The 16,434-nt window shown below is 37.9% G+C and overlaps 1 protein-coding gene across 1 annotated transcript in view; it reads right to left on the reverse strand.

Annotated features, from left to right (window-relative positions):
* Window positions 1-6,043: 6,043 nt before the first annotated feature.
* Window positions 6,044-16,434, reverse strand: part of LOC129397513 (DNA primase large subunit-like) — a 50,248-nt gene continuing 39,857 nt past the window's right edge. Inside the window, exon 4 of the mRNA XM_055110860.2 lies at window positions 6,044-7,015. Coding sequence (XP_054966835.1) covers window positions 6,785-7,015 — 231 coding nt within the window. The 3' untranslated portion in view covers window positions 6,044-6,784. The remainder of the gene's footprint in view (window positions 7,016-16,434) is intronic.

Genomic DNA, 16,434 nt, shown 5'->3' on the forward strand with positions numbered 1-16,434 from the left:
AGCTGGGTCTATAGGTGAGTGCCACCATACCTGGCTAGTTTATTTTTTGTAGAGACAGTCTTACTGTGTTGCCCAGGCTAGTCTCAGGCTCTTGGCCTCACGTGATCTTCCCACCTTGACCTCCTGAAGTGATGGTGACAGGTGTGAGCCGCCATGCCAGGCCTCTCAGAGTCATTTTTAGGGAAAATGCAGATGATTACGGTTCTTATCCACTTCCAGAAGTGCCATGGTGGCACCTGATTTGATCTACCTAAACTACTTTTTTAAGTGCTTGGAGACTAGGTACCCCACAGGTATCACCTTCACTGGGAGTCATATGTAAACCCACTGACATTTCTATATTCCAAAGCTCAAGTTGCCTCAGTTCTTCCTTTTTAAGAGCAAGCAGTACTCTGTGACACCCTGTGAGCAACTTTTCATACCACAGTATATCCCATATGTAGGAAATCCTCCAGTTTCATAGTTGGCAATTCTCCATCTACCCTGCCTGGCTACAAAGGTGTCAAAGGTGTGGCAGTCATAGATCCATTGACGTGTGTGCTTTTTGCTAAAACTTTGTTTGGTGCATTCCCCTAGCTCCCACAGTCTACCACATTATAGTGGATATAAGAGGATTACTCCAGGTAAGGGATATTCAGAATGAATGCCCCTGAAATAGGGAGAATCCATGTAGTAGTATAACATTTGTTGGAAGGGTTGATTATCAAACAACACAAGTGTTTCCACGTGACAGACAGAATTCTGACTGTTGTAGATGTAATAGCAGCTAATAGAATCATCTTGAAGTAGGTGTAATCATTATCCCCATGTCATATGAAGCAAATGAAGCATGGAAAATTAAAGAGCTTGCCCAAGTTTTGATTGTAAGTGATGCCTCCAATCTGGATCCCAGAATCCATTCCACCCCTTGTTTGTAGGTCTTAAAAACAATGAATTTGAGTTCCTAATAAGCAAGTAACCATTCATGCACTCTATCCATGTTTACTGAGTGCCCAAGAATGTCATGCACGATGCTAAGAACTAGAGACAATGCTAATTATTAGGGATTCAAATATGAAAGTGATATAGTTTCTGTCCTCAAGGACTTTATAGTGTAATGAAGGGAAACATAAGTAAATGGGTACTATAAAACATAAGGGAAACATAAGTAAATGGATGATTGTAAGTATAAGTACTGTCATATAGCTATTAAGTATAACATCCATAGCATATGTTAGATGAACTGAAAGGGACAATGAATCTATACTGGGGTCAACAGAGAAGGCTGAAGGAATGTACCTAACCTGAGCCTTAGAGGAGAAACAGTAGTTAGCATGGTGGGGAATGGAAGGGCATTCCAGGCAGGGAGGGTAATATGAGGAAAGAGGGAGTGTGTAGTTGAATGTGCAGGGAAAGTTTGTGCAGAATGGCTAAATCACTGGATTGGATTATAGAGTAGGGAGCTGAATGGCAATAGATGGAACTGGAGAGGTAGACAGAACCAGGTCATAGAGGGCCTCATGCACAAAATAATAGGTGGTTGGACTTCCTCATATAGGTAATGGAGAGCCGTGTTCAAGGCACACACCCAGGGGAAAAGTATTTGGATTAGATTTTGAAGAAGGATATGGGATGGGGTTCAGGGTGGGCAAATGGAGACTAGACTAGTTAGTTGAGACCACTTTGCTTAGAATGATGAGAGGGCAATCTAATGTAGTATAAGGAAGGAAGGGAGGAGAGGAAACTGTTTAGAACAGGGTTTCTGCACATTTTGGGCCACATATTTCTTTGTGGTGAAGGACTGTCCTGTGCACTGTAGGGGCACTATAGGATGTTTAGTAGCATCCTCAGCCTCCATCCACTAGATGCCGAGAGCAGGTCCTCCTCCAGTTGTGATCACCAAAAATGTCTCCTGCATGGCAAAATTACCCCCATTTGAGATCTACTGGTTTGGACACACTGGTATTAAAATAGAATCAATTGGATTTGAATGGAGAAGGTGGAAAATCACTGTCAAGGTTAACTTTAGGGTTTCTGTATTGACAAAATAGGTGAGAAATAGATGAGAGAACAGGTCTGATCTTTGAACAAATTAAATTTGAGATACTTGTGGGATATCCTAAAAAGAGATCCAAGAGATAGCTGGATAGATGGATCTGTGCTCAGAGAATTCTCAGCTGGAGATACAAATTTGGGGATTATTTGCATATGGATGGAAAAAAATACCATAGGGGTGAATGAGTTCACTCAGGCAGACTCATGAAGTAAGAACAGAACCAGGTAGGAACTCTATGGACAACCAAGAGTTAAGGGTGATAGAGCATTGTTTAAATCACAGTTTAATTCTTGCCAATGAAAGGGAAAAGAGAAGTATGTATCACTATGTCATTTTTAATCAGTAATGAAGACCTTGGTATCCCATGACTCAAATAGAAGGTAAGATCTCCTAAAAAAAGTGTGAGAGTAATCGGGGAAATGTTCACAAGATGGTCAGTCTTAAATTAAATGCAGTATTTGTTGAATTTATTTTTCCCTGTGCTTTCGGTGCAAAACTAAACAAAACCTTAAAAAGCCTCATAGTTTCAGTGTGGTGAATGAATACCTAGAAATGCAAGGTTAAATTGAAAAACCCATTATATATTTATTAGCAGTGTTGTTTCACTACCTTGTCATCAATGTTCAAAAACAGTACTGCAATGGAAAGCTCAAGGGAAATGCAGGAGCTTTATTTAAAGACATATTCTTTAGCCTTTGATAAGGTTCTACAGTGATGATTCTGGAAAAAGTAAAATGTCATGAAGCAATGAACAAAAAGAGCTTACAGGATAGAAAGCAAACCAATAACAAGAACTAGTATCATTTTTGGCAGGCAAGTCAGTGAAGTAGGAAGATAATTTCCTACCGGTGACATGATTTCCACGAAGCCAATTGCCTACAATGCCAATTATAGTGAGAAGCCTTAGACTAGGGCAATCGCGACCTGTGAAAAAGGAATTCAATACTGAAAGACCAGGTGCTTTGGGTAAATAAGTGATTACCTGAATATAAGTTAGATACCCTTGTGAGAAATATTAACTCTTCAGGCCAACAACGTACCACCAGAGGTCCACTCCCAAATAATGCTCTGTGTCTTCCAAAGGGCCTTACAACCAAACCAGCACACCTATCCAAAACGCAGCTTCCACACACCATGGCTCTGTGTGTTGAAAGGAAGACAAACCGAATGAAGTTCATAAAATAAATTCCCCATCTCTCATTTGTCAGAGGGAATATCTGCCAGTATTCTCTGCAATACAGCACCCTGTGCTTACCTGATTTCTACAGGGAGCTCTGGACTGCCTTCCTGATTCCAGCCTCTGTCAACCTTCTCTCTCCCTCCCTTTGCCAACATTAAAAAAGAAGTTAACAAATGGATCTCATTACCACAGTGGTTTGAGGCTTCTCAACGTTTTTTTTTTCCCTTCCAGCTGTAAAGATGTCCTCAGACTGAGCTTCACATTCAGAACTGCTGTCAAACTCTCACTTTAATGGGCACTTAAATTTAATGTCAAGCTGATGCCTGTGGAAGACCTTGATTAAATTTGCAAAGAGTAGACTCTAACTGAAACAGAACTTTAGAGTTGTCTCATTTCACCTTTCAAGCTTAAATCCCAGAAGTTTTCTTCTCTTCTTTGTAAAGAATTACAGAAGTTTGCTTGCAAAGACCCTGAGTATTAATAAGACAGCAAAGTGTAACAAGCAAAACACCCTGCATGCTTTTAGAGAGAGAAGAATTCCCTTAGCTTATTAAAATTCTATGTGAATTAAAGATCTTTCCCATTGCTTTATTCCATTCCCAGCTCATTTGAAATCTATAACTATTCACTTTTATGACTCTATAATATTATAAGCAGTCCTAAAAAGTTTACTTAAAACCTTCCTAGTGTTCTTTTATGCACATGGCAATTAAGTTTTTTACTGTATGGACAGAGTGAAAAACATTATGGAAAAACAACTTGAAAGAAATATGACAGAATTTCTCCTAACAATGTCATTGCTTCAACCAGCTACAAATTTCCAACCTAGTTTCTTTCTTTTGTGGTTTCTTCTTTTGTCTTTGATACAATCATACAGCCTCTCTTCCTTGAAGAGATAATAAAAGACTAACAGTTAAAAGATCTGGAAGACTCATATTCTTTTTCACTGGCTACGGTTTTGAAAAGAGGCTGTTGGCTTTTGATTTTTTGTTTTGGGTTCTTTACATCACCCAATTCAAACAGGTCTGCTCTCAAAGAAAATAAAATTGTCAAGACCTGTGAAGCATGAAAAATAAATTGCTTTTTCCAACTCCAAAAAGCACCAGAAAAGCATTAATTTTGATCTTCTTTTATAAACCTGTGTCCCCTGTCCTCTAATCTATAGATTTCACAGAATGTTTATATATTCTTCTGTATAATACATGACAAGAGATCAAACCTTATTATGAATAAATTGAATTGAACCTGTAATACAACTAATATTTAAACTAGTGTTATTTTGGAGTTCAACTAGACACATATAAAACATTCAAGTAAGATGACACAAATTCCTGGGGCTGCCAGTATAAAATAAACAGTCCAGTAAGCTGCATCTACCATGCCGTTAATGACTCTGTCCTTTTAGCTGGTGGGAGCACAGGCTTCCAAAAAGAAGGAGAACGTGAAGCAGTAGAAAAAGACAGCCTTGCAAAATGCTGTCAGATACAAAACATTCTATCAGAAAATTTCTCATTGAACTACAGTGGTGAGAGTACTTCTAATATCTCCCTTTTAACACAACGAAGACCTACATTTCTATGCTCGGCTTTCTAAAGCTAACTTAATTCTGTGGTTAAAACAGCTCCAGGTAGCACTTGTTCTTTTTTTTTTTATAAAAAAAGGACTTGTGGTTTTGCAGTCCATGGATAAAGTGGTAGGCAATCATCAGATTCCTGTTGAGAACGACAAATGATGAAGGGAGTAGCAGATGGTTTCAGAAGGCAGAGATTTATATGGGTAATTTGTAGTGGAATAATACTATTTTCTGAACTAGGTAATAATAATTCACCAAGACAAGTAAAAGTTTAGATAGTATCTCATTTAATTATATGTTGCTAAATATTCCAAGAAATCTTTGACTCAGAAGCCTAAAATGAAAACTCAATTAGTTGACATTTTTAGTTTCTGATGATCTGATCCTGTTTAATCCTTTTCATCGTGATGCAGTTTATCACATGATTAAAAATATGGTGCTGCTAACAGTCTAGTTTTCTGAATACAATGTCCTCTTTTCAATTTAGTTAGTATCTGATTCAAAAGGATAAAAGTATCCCTCTTTACTAAGAAAAGAAGACAGAAATAGACTAATACTTTTCACATATTCCAAGGTAATAGATGAGGAAGAACTATGTTTCAAACAGGGTTTCCTGAGCACCCCAAATCCTATTGGTGAGTGAGTAGAGCCCCTGGAGGAAATCACTATTTACACGAGGTTATCCACAATGGCACTGCTCCACAAGTCATATGTGCCAGGGATCATCAACTTCACCTTACTCCCTTGAGAACAGGGCATTGATCTCGTATGTCTGTAATCATCCACAACATTTATTAATTCTATTGCTGGCACTTAAAGGAGGGGGTTACTATCAGTATCACTATTCATTGCTGAAGTTAATTAATTTACCAAATCTATTTGGTAATTCACAGCAACTACAGAAGTAATAAGGTATGGAAGTTGGAGGGTAAAATAAACACTTTATTTTATATGTACAACTTTCTTGCTTGGTAATTGTCTATTCTTCATGAACCTGACCCCAGAGTAATGGCAGCAGATAAGACGTGTCATTATTTTACATAATAAAATATCACTATTATTCCTTAACAAATATAACTGGCTATACTTTATTTTAATTCCCAAGTCACAGTTCACTCAGGAGAGTCTGGTGCCTGATGTAGAATAACCACAAATAGGTCAACTCTTAAAAAAAGGTAAAGAAAAGTTTAAAATATTCATTAGTGATCAGCAGTGTGTTGGATACTGCAAATTACCACTTTAAAACTGAAGTAATGTCCAATCTGTTATGACATAAGACTCTCCCAATTATACGCAGACACTGTCATGTACACTTTGATATTTATTAACAAAAATGGTCCAGAAAAGGATTCAGTCAAAATTACAAAGTGATTAAGAGTTAAAACAAAAGTTATTATTTATTGTAGTTTCTGGGGGAATTTAACCAGTCCCCGAAGCTGTTTTTATCTCCTAAAATAGGACTTAAATGACATCACTCAAATGACAGATTTTAATAGAAACTCTTCCTCTTTCCTTCTGTCAAAGTAAAATATAGTGAAAGTCTCTGTTGTTACCTCCAACCTGCTTTCCTAATAAGTGTGCATGCCTGTAAATGGATTGGGATGCAATGAAGAGAGAAGTTAAACAAAAAGGTTAAAAAAAGAAAGACCAGGCACAGTGGTTCACAACTGTAATCCCAGCACTCTGGGAGGCTGAGGTGTGAGGATCGCTTGAGCCCAGGAGTCTGAGATCTGCCTGGGCAACATAGGGAGACCCTCACCTCTACAAAAAAAAATTGAAAAAAATTAGCTGGATATGGGGTGCACACCTGTGGTCCCAACTACTTGGGAGGCTGAGGTAGCAGGATCACTTGAGCTGGGAAGGTCAAGGCTGCAATCAGCTGTAATTGTGTCACTGCACTAAGCCTTGGTGACAGAGTGAAACCCTTTTTCAACAACAAAGGCAAAATCTTAAAAATAGGAAACAGGGTATTGAGGAAAAAGGGTTAGAAAACTGCCTAAGAATCTTCACTAAAGTAATCTTCTAGTCCTTCCATATCCATTTCCAGAGAGGAATTTAAAGAGGCCAGAGCAGATGATGCATCCTTGGTTTTCTGGACACTTGGTTTGGGTTGAGGAGTTTCTGGTTGGATAGGTTCCTTCTTTATGTCTTTACCACCATTTAGAATACTTTGGCTCTCACAAAAGAACTGATTAGGATGATTCAAAGAAAAGCCACAATCATCCACCTGTAAAGGAAGGAAATTTATATTGCATTAATACATGGCAAAGCTATAAATATATGAGTTTCAAAAGCTGTTTTAGTACTTGTTTAAAACTTAATACCTGAAACATGGATTCTAGCTGTATGCATTCTAACACTTAATCAGCTACTTACACCATTTCATTCAAAGAGAGCTTCAACCACTACCCAAACCTAAATGGCTCCCACATTTTTATTTCTAGTCTGAGCCTCCGTGTTTGGCTCCAGTTCCCTATCTAGTTTCAGTCCCATATCCAACACCTACTCAACATCTAAGATGGCTCAAAGGCAGCTCAAACCCAACAGGAAACATATCCTTTCCCCTCTCCCCATCCTTTGCTCTCAGTGACTGGTATCACCATTCATCCTTGGGGCATACTAGACACCTTTCTCTCACCTCCCCAACCCCCAACTCCCACCTGCCACCTCCCATCTACACCAAGCCCTCAATTCTGGCAATACCCAAAACATTACCAATTCTGGTTGACAATTACATCAAAACAAAAAATTAGAAAACTATAAAAATGTGTTTGGAATACAAACCTCTGTGTGTGTGTGTGTGTGTGTGTGTATGTGTGTGAATGACATTGTATGTTAGTGAGGCACAGGTTAGGGACCTGTGTGATTCATTATTGTATCCCCAGTTCCAAGAAAAGGCCTACCACATTGTAGGCCAATAAATATTTGTGGGTTTTTAAGTGATTGTAAAATCACTTTTGATCATTTTGATACTGGTCCCTGATACCACTTGTGTTTTAGAGCTGACTTGTAAGTCTGGCATGTGCACTCATTTAGTATGATATAAACTGAAAAAGCAACCTAAGTCAATGTAATTCTTCATTCTAATCTTGGCCTTTCCTTAGTCTTTTTACAGAAAATCTCTTCTTGTAAATTTCACTGTGACTGAATACAAACATGCCTGGTTCATAACTTATGTTATTTTTTCTCAAATACTATCATTAAACTTTGATTTTGAGTATCATTTCAAATTATGCACTCTAGTAATCTCTCCTTATATTCAGTTTCACTTTCCACAGTCTCAAATCCCTGCCTTCCCGCCTTCTGCAGTTGGAGTTGACAACAAAAATATCATTTTGCTTGAGTGAGTAACTGTTGGTTTCTTTGGTGGTATTTTCAATTATCAAGTTTTTGGAAACTGAGAAGTGATTCCATTTCTTTTGTTCATCTGTCTTGTATTAACTAATCCTTTTACGTCTCACCCTTCGTACTGAAGTGACTTGCACACTGTAGGTATCTAATAAATATTTGGTGAAGTGAACCCAGAAATAGTGTATACCAGTGATAATTTTGCATATTTAATTAAAGCCTTACTATATAAAAGACTGTGTTATAAACTATTCACTATTCAGCATACAGGAATATATTTGACTAACTCAAATTTCCAGCCCAGTAAGTCATATACTTAAAAACCTCTACCAAGAATGGAGAACTGATGAGGGTCACAGATAAAGGCCTATTACACTCCACAGTAGAGAGAAATTTCGACTGAGGAGATCAAGGAAGGCTTTGTAAGAGGAGTGCTATTTGAGTTGCGTCTGGAAAGATGGAGGGAGTGAAAAGCTGGGATGATGAGGGGAAAGGCAATATTTGCAGCAGGGCCACATGAGCAAGGTAAAGAGGGAATGTCCTGGGAAAGCAAATATTAAATAGTTCACATAGCCTATTATGAAAGGCACATACAAGGAAACAACAAGGAATGAGGTTGGAAAGACAGGCAGGGGCCAGCCTGAGAGAGCCTTGAAAATCAGGGTAAGGGGTCAAGACCTAATTCTCTAGGCAACAGAGTCACCAAAAACCCTTAAAAAGAGACGTGGTGTGATTAAAGCTATGTATAATCTTATAGTAGATTAAAATGAATTGGCCAGGGAAAAAGGGGTTGCTGCTGTGGTCTAGAATGAACCCTACTGGTGGACGGACCAACAGACAGAAACATGAGTCTTTTCTGGTAATACTTATTTAAGCACCCTAGGAATCTCTGATTCTCTTTTGCTAGTTGTTAATACATGTTAGGCTAATTTTATAGTAATTCCAGTGTGTAACAGATGGATAGTATACAGACTGATTTTAAGAGTTATAGATCATTAAGAACAAATTTTTATCTTTGCTTTATTTTTTTAACTTAGCTGCTTGATTTCAAAATGTTTCTGAAATGTTTTATATTTATAATTTTTATTAACAATGGAATCATTTATGAACTTTTTTATTATGAACTTTTTTGTTACATTCAATTTTCACCCAATTCATTAAAAACTGGGAAATCCAATATAAATTTTGCATTTTGCAATGTGTTTCACAAAAAGTATGTTTATTGTCTAATACATTTTAATCAGAAGGCTTTATAGTTTGTAAAATAGTTTGTAAACAGAAAATCAGAGATTAGAAAGACCTTGGGGAATCCATTAAATTCAATCTCCTCCATGTACAGAGGCCTAAGGAGAATAGATAGTTTATTCAAGGTCAAAGAATTAGTAACTGGTTTTGTCTGAATTAAAATTCAGGCCTTCTCACTAAATCATTAGTTGCTCTGAAATCTGTTTTAAGAGATTGTATGCAAAATCATACTGATAATGATATCTCCATTATAAATTTTATTTCTAGAGATAAACTTGGCTACAAAGATTATAAAAACATAGTTGTATTATTTCATGCAAAAATAACCTAGTATCTTATGCTATAATAATATCTTGGCATTTTCTATACCTCGCCTCAAGTTGTCAGTTAATACATTTATTAGACTTCAAATGAATCAATTATAATTCATTTATTGCACAAAATAGGGTAATGTTTTTAAAGTCTGAGTTTCTCCATCGATGAAAGGGAGATAACAGTGTTAGGTCATAGGGTTGCTATGGGAAAAGTAAATAAAAATGAATGTAAAAAAAGAGTTGTTCTATGAAATCTAAAGAAAATGTTTTTAAAGAGTCAAGAAAAGCAAGTCACTTAAAAAAAAAGGTGGAGGTCACAGAAGGAGAGGGAGAAAGATCCTATTGCTTTGCATATATCAAGTTCCTTTTCTACTTTAAGGAATCCAAACTGGAAATGTCTGATGCTGTATTATGGGTATAGTTTATAAAAGAAAGATAAAATCAAATTCCAAACACTAAACGATACTCAAAAGACCCTGCCCTAACTAATAAATGGCATTTAAATGTCTTAACTTTAAGATATAATATTTAAGGTATGTGCATATCGTTAATGAATCCTCATTTTAATTAATATTTTTTAAATTATACTTAAAGTTCTGGAGTCCATGTGGAGAACATGCAAGTTACATAGGTATATACATGCCATGGTGGTTTGCTGTGCCCACCAACCTGTTATCTACATTAGGGACTTCTACTAATGCCATCCTTCCCCTAGCACCCCCACCCCCCCAAACAGGCCCTGGTGTGTGACATTTCCCTCCCTGTGTCCATGTGTTCTCATTGTTCAACTCCCACTTATGAGTAAGAACATGCAGTGTTCGGTTTCTGTTCTTGTGTTAGTTTGCTGAGAATGATGGTTTCCAGCTTCATCCATGTCCCTGCAAAGGACATGAACTCATCCTTTTTAATGGCTGCATAGTATTCCATGGTGTATATGTGCCACATATTCTTTACCCAGTCTATCATTGGTGGGCATTTGGGTTGGTTCCAAGTCTTTGCTATTGTTAACAATGCCACAATAAACATACATGTGCATGTGTTGTTACAGTAGCATGATTTATAATCCTTTGGGTACAACCCATTAATGGGATTGCTGGGTCAAATGATATTTCTGGTTCTAGATCCTTGAGGAATCGCCACACTGTCTTCCACAATGGTTGAACTAATTTACACTCCCACCAACAGTGTAAAAGCATTCCTATTTCTCCACATCCTCTCCAGCATCTGTTGTTTCCTGACTTTTTAAGGATTGTCATTCTAACTGGCATGAGATGGTATCTCATTGCAGTTTTGATTTGCATTTCTCTGATGACCAGTGATGATGAGCATTTTTTCATATGTTTGTTGGCTACATAAATGTCTTCTTTTGCAAAGTGTCTGTTCATATCCTTTGCCCACTTTTTGATGGGATTGTTTGTTTCTTGTAAATTTAAGTTCTTTGTAGATTCTGGATATTAGCCCTTTGTCAGATGGATAGATTGCAAAAATTTTCTCCCATTCTGTAGGTTGCCTGTTCACTCTGATGATAGTTTCTTTTGCTGTGCAAAAGCTCTTTAGTTTAATTAGATCTCATTTATCAATTTTGGCTTTTGTTGCCATTGCTTTTGGTGTTTTAGTCATGAAGTCTTTGCCCATGCCTATGTCCTGATTGGTTTTGCCTAGGTTTTACTTCTAGGGTTTTTATGGTTTTAGGTCTTACGTTTAAGTCTTTAATCCAACTTGAGTTAATTTTTGTATAAGGTGTAAGGAAGGGGTCCAGTTTCAGTTTTCTGCATATGGCTAGCCAGTTTTTTCAAAACTATTTATTAAATAGAGAATCTTTTCCCCATTGATTGTTTTTGTCAGGTTTGTCAACAATCAGAAGGTTGTAGATCTGTGGCATTATTTCTGAGGCTTCTGTTCTGTTCCATTGGTCTATATATCTGTTTTGGTACCAGTACCATGCTGTTGTGGTTACTGTAGCCTTGTAGTATAGTTTGAAGTCAGGTAGTGTGATGCCACTAGCGTTGTTTTTTTTTGTTGTTGTTTTTTTTTGTTTTTTTGCTTAGGATTGTCTTGGCTATGTGGGCTTTTTTTTGGTTCCATATGAAATTTAAAGTAGTTTTTTTCTAATTCTGTGTAGAAAGTCAATGGTAGCTTGATGGGGATAGCATTGAATCCGTAAATTACTTTGTGCATTATGGCCATTTTCACGATATTGATTCTTCCTATCCATGAGCATGGACTGTTTTCCCATTTGTTTGTGTCCTCTCTTATTTCCTTGAGCAGTGGTTTGTAGTTCTCCTTCAAGAGGTCCTTCACATCCCTTGGAAGTTGTATTGCTAGGTATTTTATTCTCTTTGTAGCAGTTGTGAATGGAAGTTCACTCATGATTTGGGTCTCTGTCTATTAGAGGTGTATAGGAATGCTTGTGATTTTGCACAGAGACTTTGTATCCTGAGACTTTGCTGAAGTTGCTGATCAGCTTGTGAAGTTTTTGGGCTGAGATAACGGGGTTTTCTAAATGTAAAATCATGTCATCTGCAAACAGAGACAATTTGACTCCCTCTCTTCCTATTTGAATACCCTTTATTTCTTTCTCTTGCCTGATTGCCCTGGCTAGAACTTCCGATTTTGTGTTGAATAGGAGTGGTGAGAGAGGGCATCCTTGTCTTGCGCCAGTTTTCAAAGCGAATGCTTCCAGTTTTGCCCATTCAGTATGATATTTGCTGTGGGTTTGTCAAAAAATAGCTCTTACTATTTTGAGATATGTGCCATCAATACCTAGTTTATTGAGAGTTTTTAGCATGAAGGGATGTTGAATTTTGTTGAAGGCCTTTTCTGCATCTATTGAGATAATCATGTGGATTTGTCACTGGTTCTGTTTATGCACTGGATTATGTTTATTGATTTGCATATGTTGAACCAGCCTTGCATCCCAGGGATGAAGCTGACTTGATCATGGTACATAAGCTTTTTGATGTGTTGCTGGATTCAGTTTGCCAGTATTTTATTGAGGATTTTTTGCATCGATGTTCACCAGGGATATTGGCCAGAAATTTTCTTTTTTTGTTGTGTCTCTGCCAGGTTTCAGAATCAGGATGATGCTGGCCTCATAAAATGAGTTAGAGAGGACTCCCTCTTTTTCTGTTGTTTAGAATAGTTTCAGAAAGAATGGTACCAGCTCTGCTGTGTACCTCTGGTGGAATTTGTCTGTGAATCTGTCTGGTTCTGGGCTTTTTTTTTGGTTGATAGGCTATTACTGCCTCAATTTCAGAACTTGTTATTAGTCTATTCAGGGATTTGACTTCTTCCTGGTTTAGTCTTGGGAGGGTGTATGTGTCCAGAAATGTATCCATTTCTTCTAAACTTTCTAGTTTATTTGTGTAGAGGTGTTTACAGTATTCTCTGATGGTAGTTTGTATTTCTGTGGGATCAGTGGTGATATCCCCTTTATCATTTTTTATTGCATCTATTTGAATCGTTTCTCTTTTGTTCTTTGTTAGTCTGGATAGCAGTCTACTTTTTTGATCTTTTCAAAAAACCAGCTTCTGGATTCATTGATTTTTTGAAGGGTTTTTTGTGTCTCTATCTCCTTCAGTTCTGCTCAGATCTTAGTTATTTCTTGCCATCTGCTAGCTTTTGAATTTGTGTGCTCTTGCTTCTCTAGTTCTTTTAATTGTGATGCTAGGGTGTTGACTTTTGATCTTTCTTGCTTTGTCTTGTGGGCATTTAGGGCTATAAATTTCCCTCTAAACACTGCTTTAGCTATGTCCCAGAGATTCTGGTACATTGTGTCTTTGTTCTCAATGGTTTCAAGAACTTATTTATTTCTGCCTTAATTTTATTATTTACCCTGTAGTAATTCAGGAGCAGACTGTTCGGTTTCCATGTAGTTGTGCAGTTTTGAGTGAGTTTCTTAATCTTGAGTTCTAATTTGATTGCACTGTGGTCTGAGAGACTGTTTATTAAGATTTCCATTCTTTTGCATATGTTGAGGAGTGTTTTACTTCTAATTATGTGGTCAATTTTAGAATAAGTGCAATGTGGTGCTGAGAAGAATGTATATTCTGTTGATTTGGGGTAGAGAGTTCTGTAGATGTCTATTAGGTCCACTTGGTCCAGAGCTGAGTTGAAGTCCAGAATATCCTTGTTAATTTTCTGTCTCGTTGATCTAATATTGACAGTGGGGTGTTAAAGTCTCCCACTATTATTGTGCAGGAGTCTACATCTCTTTGTACGTCTCTAAGAACTCGCTTTATGAATCTGGGCACTCCTGTATTGGGTGTATATATATTTAGGATAGTTAGCTCTTCTTTTTGCATTGATCCCTTTACCATTATGTAATGCCCTTCTCTCTTTTGATCTGTGTTGGTTTTAAGTCTGTTTTTTCAGAGACTAGGATTGCAATCCCTGCCTTTTTTTTTTTTTTTTTTGCTTTCTGTTTGTTTGATAAATATTCCTCCATCCCTTTATTTTGAGCCTACGTGTGTCTTTGCCTGTGAGATGCTTTCCTGAATACAGCACACCGATGGGTCTTGACTCTTCATCCAATTTGCCAGTCTGTGTCTTTTAACTGGGGCATTTAGCCTCTTTACATTTCAAGTTAATATTGTTATGTGTGAATCTGACCCTGTCCTTATGATGCTAGCTGGTTATTTTGCCCGTTAGTTGATGCAATTTCTTTATAGTGTCGATAGTCTTTAGAATGTGATATGTTATTGCAGTTGCTGGTACCAGTTGATCCTTTCCATGTTTAGTGCCTCCATTAGGAGCTCTTGTAAGGCAGGCCTAGTGGTGACAAAATCTCTCAGCATTTGCTTGTCTGTAAAGGATTTTATTTCTCCTTCGCTTATGAAGGTTAGTTTGGCTGCATATGAAATTCTGGGTTGAAAATTCTTTTCTTTAAGAATGTTGTATATTGGCTCCCACTCTATTCTGGCTTGTAGGGTTTCTGCAGAGAGATCCGCTGTTAGTCTGATGGGTTTCCCTTTGTGGGTAACCTGACCTTTCTCTCTGGCTGCCCTTAACATTTTCTCCTTCATTTTAACCTTGGTGATTCTGACAATTATGTGTCTGGAGGTTGTTCTTCTCGAGGAGTATCTTTGTGGTGTTCTCTGCATTTCCTGAATTTGAATGTTGGCCTGTCTTGCTAGGTTGGGGAAGTTCTCCTGGATTATATCCTGAAGTGTTTTCCAACTTGGTTCCATTCTCCTGGTCGCTTTCAGGTACACCAATCAAACATAGGTTTGGTCTTTTCACATAGTCCCATATTTCTTGGAGGCTTTGTTCATTCCTTTTCATTCATTCTTTTTTCTGTAAACTTGCCTCTTGTTTTATTTCATTAAGTTAATCTTCAATCTCTGATATCTGTTCTTCCGCTTGATCAATTCGGGTATGGATACTTGTGTATGCTTCATGAAGTTCTCTTGCTGTGTTATTCAGTTCCATCAGGTCATTTATGTTCTCTAAACTAGTTATTCTAGTTAGCATTTCCTCTAACTTTTTTTCAATGGTTCTTAGCTTCCTTGCATTGGGTTAGAACATGCTCCTTTAGCTCGGAGGAAGTTGTTATTACCCACCTTCTGAAGCCTACTTCTGGCAATTTGTCAAACTCATTCTCCATCCAGTTTTATTCCCTTGCTGGTGAGGAGTTGTGATCCTTTGGAGGAGAAGAGATATTCTGGTTTTTGGAATTTTCAGCCTTTTTGCGCTGGTTTCTCCCAGTCTTTGTGGATTTATCTACCTTTGGTCTTTGATGTTGGTGAACTTTGCATGGGGTTTCTGAGTAGATGTCCTTTTTATTGATGTTGAAGGTATTCCTTTCTGTTTGTTAATTTTCCTTCTGACAGTTAGACCCCTCTGCTGCAGGTCTGCTGGAGTTTGTTGGAGGTCCACTCCAGACCCTGTTTGCCTGTGTATCACCAGTGGAGGCTGCAGAACAGCAAAGATTGCACCCTGTTCCTTCCTCTGGAAGCTTCGTCCCAGAGGGGCACCCACCAGATGCCAGCCAGAGCTCTCCTGTATGAGGTGTCTGTCGGCCCCTGCTGGGAGGTGTCTCCCAGTCAGGAGACATGGTGGTCAGGGACCCACTTGAGGAGGCAGTCCCTTAACAGAGCTCGAATGCTATGCTGGGAGATCTGCTGGTCTCTTTAGAGCTGGCAGGCAGGAACATTTAAGTCTGCTGAAGCTGCACCCACAGCTGCCCCTTCCCCCATGTGCTCCATCCCAGGGAGATGGGGATTTTATCTATAAGCCCCTGACTGGGGCTGCTGCCTTTTTTTCAGAGATAATTAATCTTTTTTTATTAACCACTAAAACAGTGCCAAGGGCCTTGAAGTGAGGGTTTGTGCCATGGCTCTGTGATGCTGTTTCTCCTTTTTCTTGATCTGCAATTGTCCTTAACTCATTTTTGATGCTCTTTGTGATCTACTAAGTTGCTTGATAGCAAAATGAAATTATGAAGTTTCCTTTTTATAGAATTCTATTTTCTTCTAGGATGAGTTCTTTGTGTTCTGCTTCTTTCACTTTCATTTTTAAAGGAAGTGTACATGGCTGTTTCCTTTTGTCTTGTTTAGGAAAATAAACTTAGGGGTTTTTTTGTATGTGGGGGGAAGGGTAAGAGCATAAACTAAACAGAATGGAAATCTTCACTTTAAAATTAAATTAGGAAAAGGAATAGAGAAATAGAGGTATCCACATCTAAATCCTCCATTTCACTTATTTCTTCTAAAGTCAGCAGCTATTTCCTTTACTCTGT

The sequence above is a fragment of the Pan paniscus genome, chromosome 2 (genome assembly GCF_029289425.2).
Source record: "Pan paniscus chromosome 2, NHGRI_mPanPan1-v2.0_pri, whole genome shotgun sequence".
Lineage (NCBI taxonomy): Eukaryota > Metazoa > Chordata > Mammalia > Primates > Hominidae > Pan > Pan paniscus.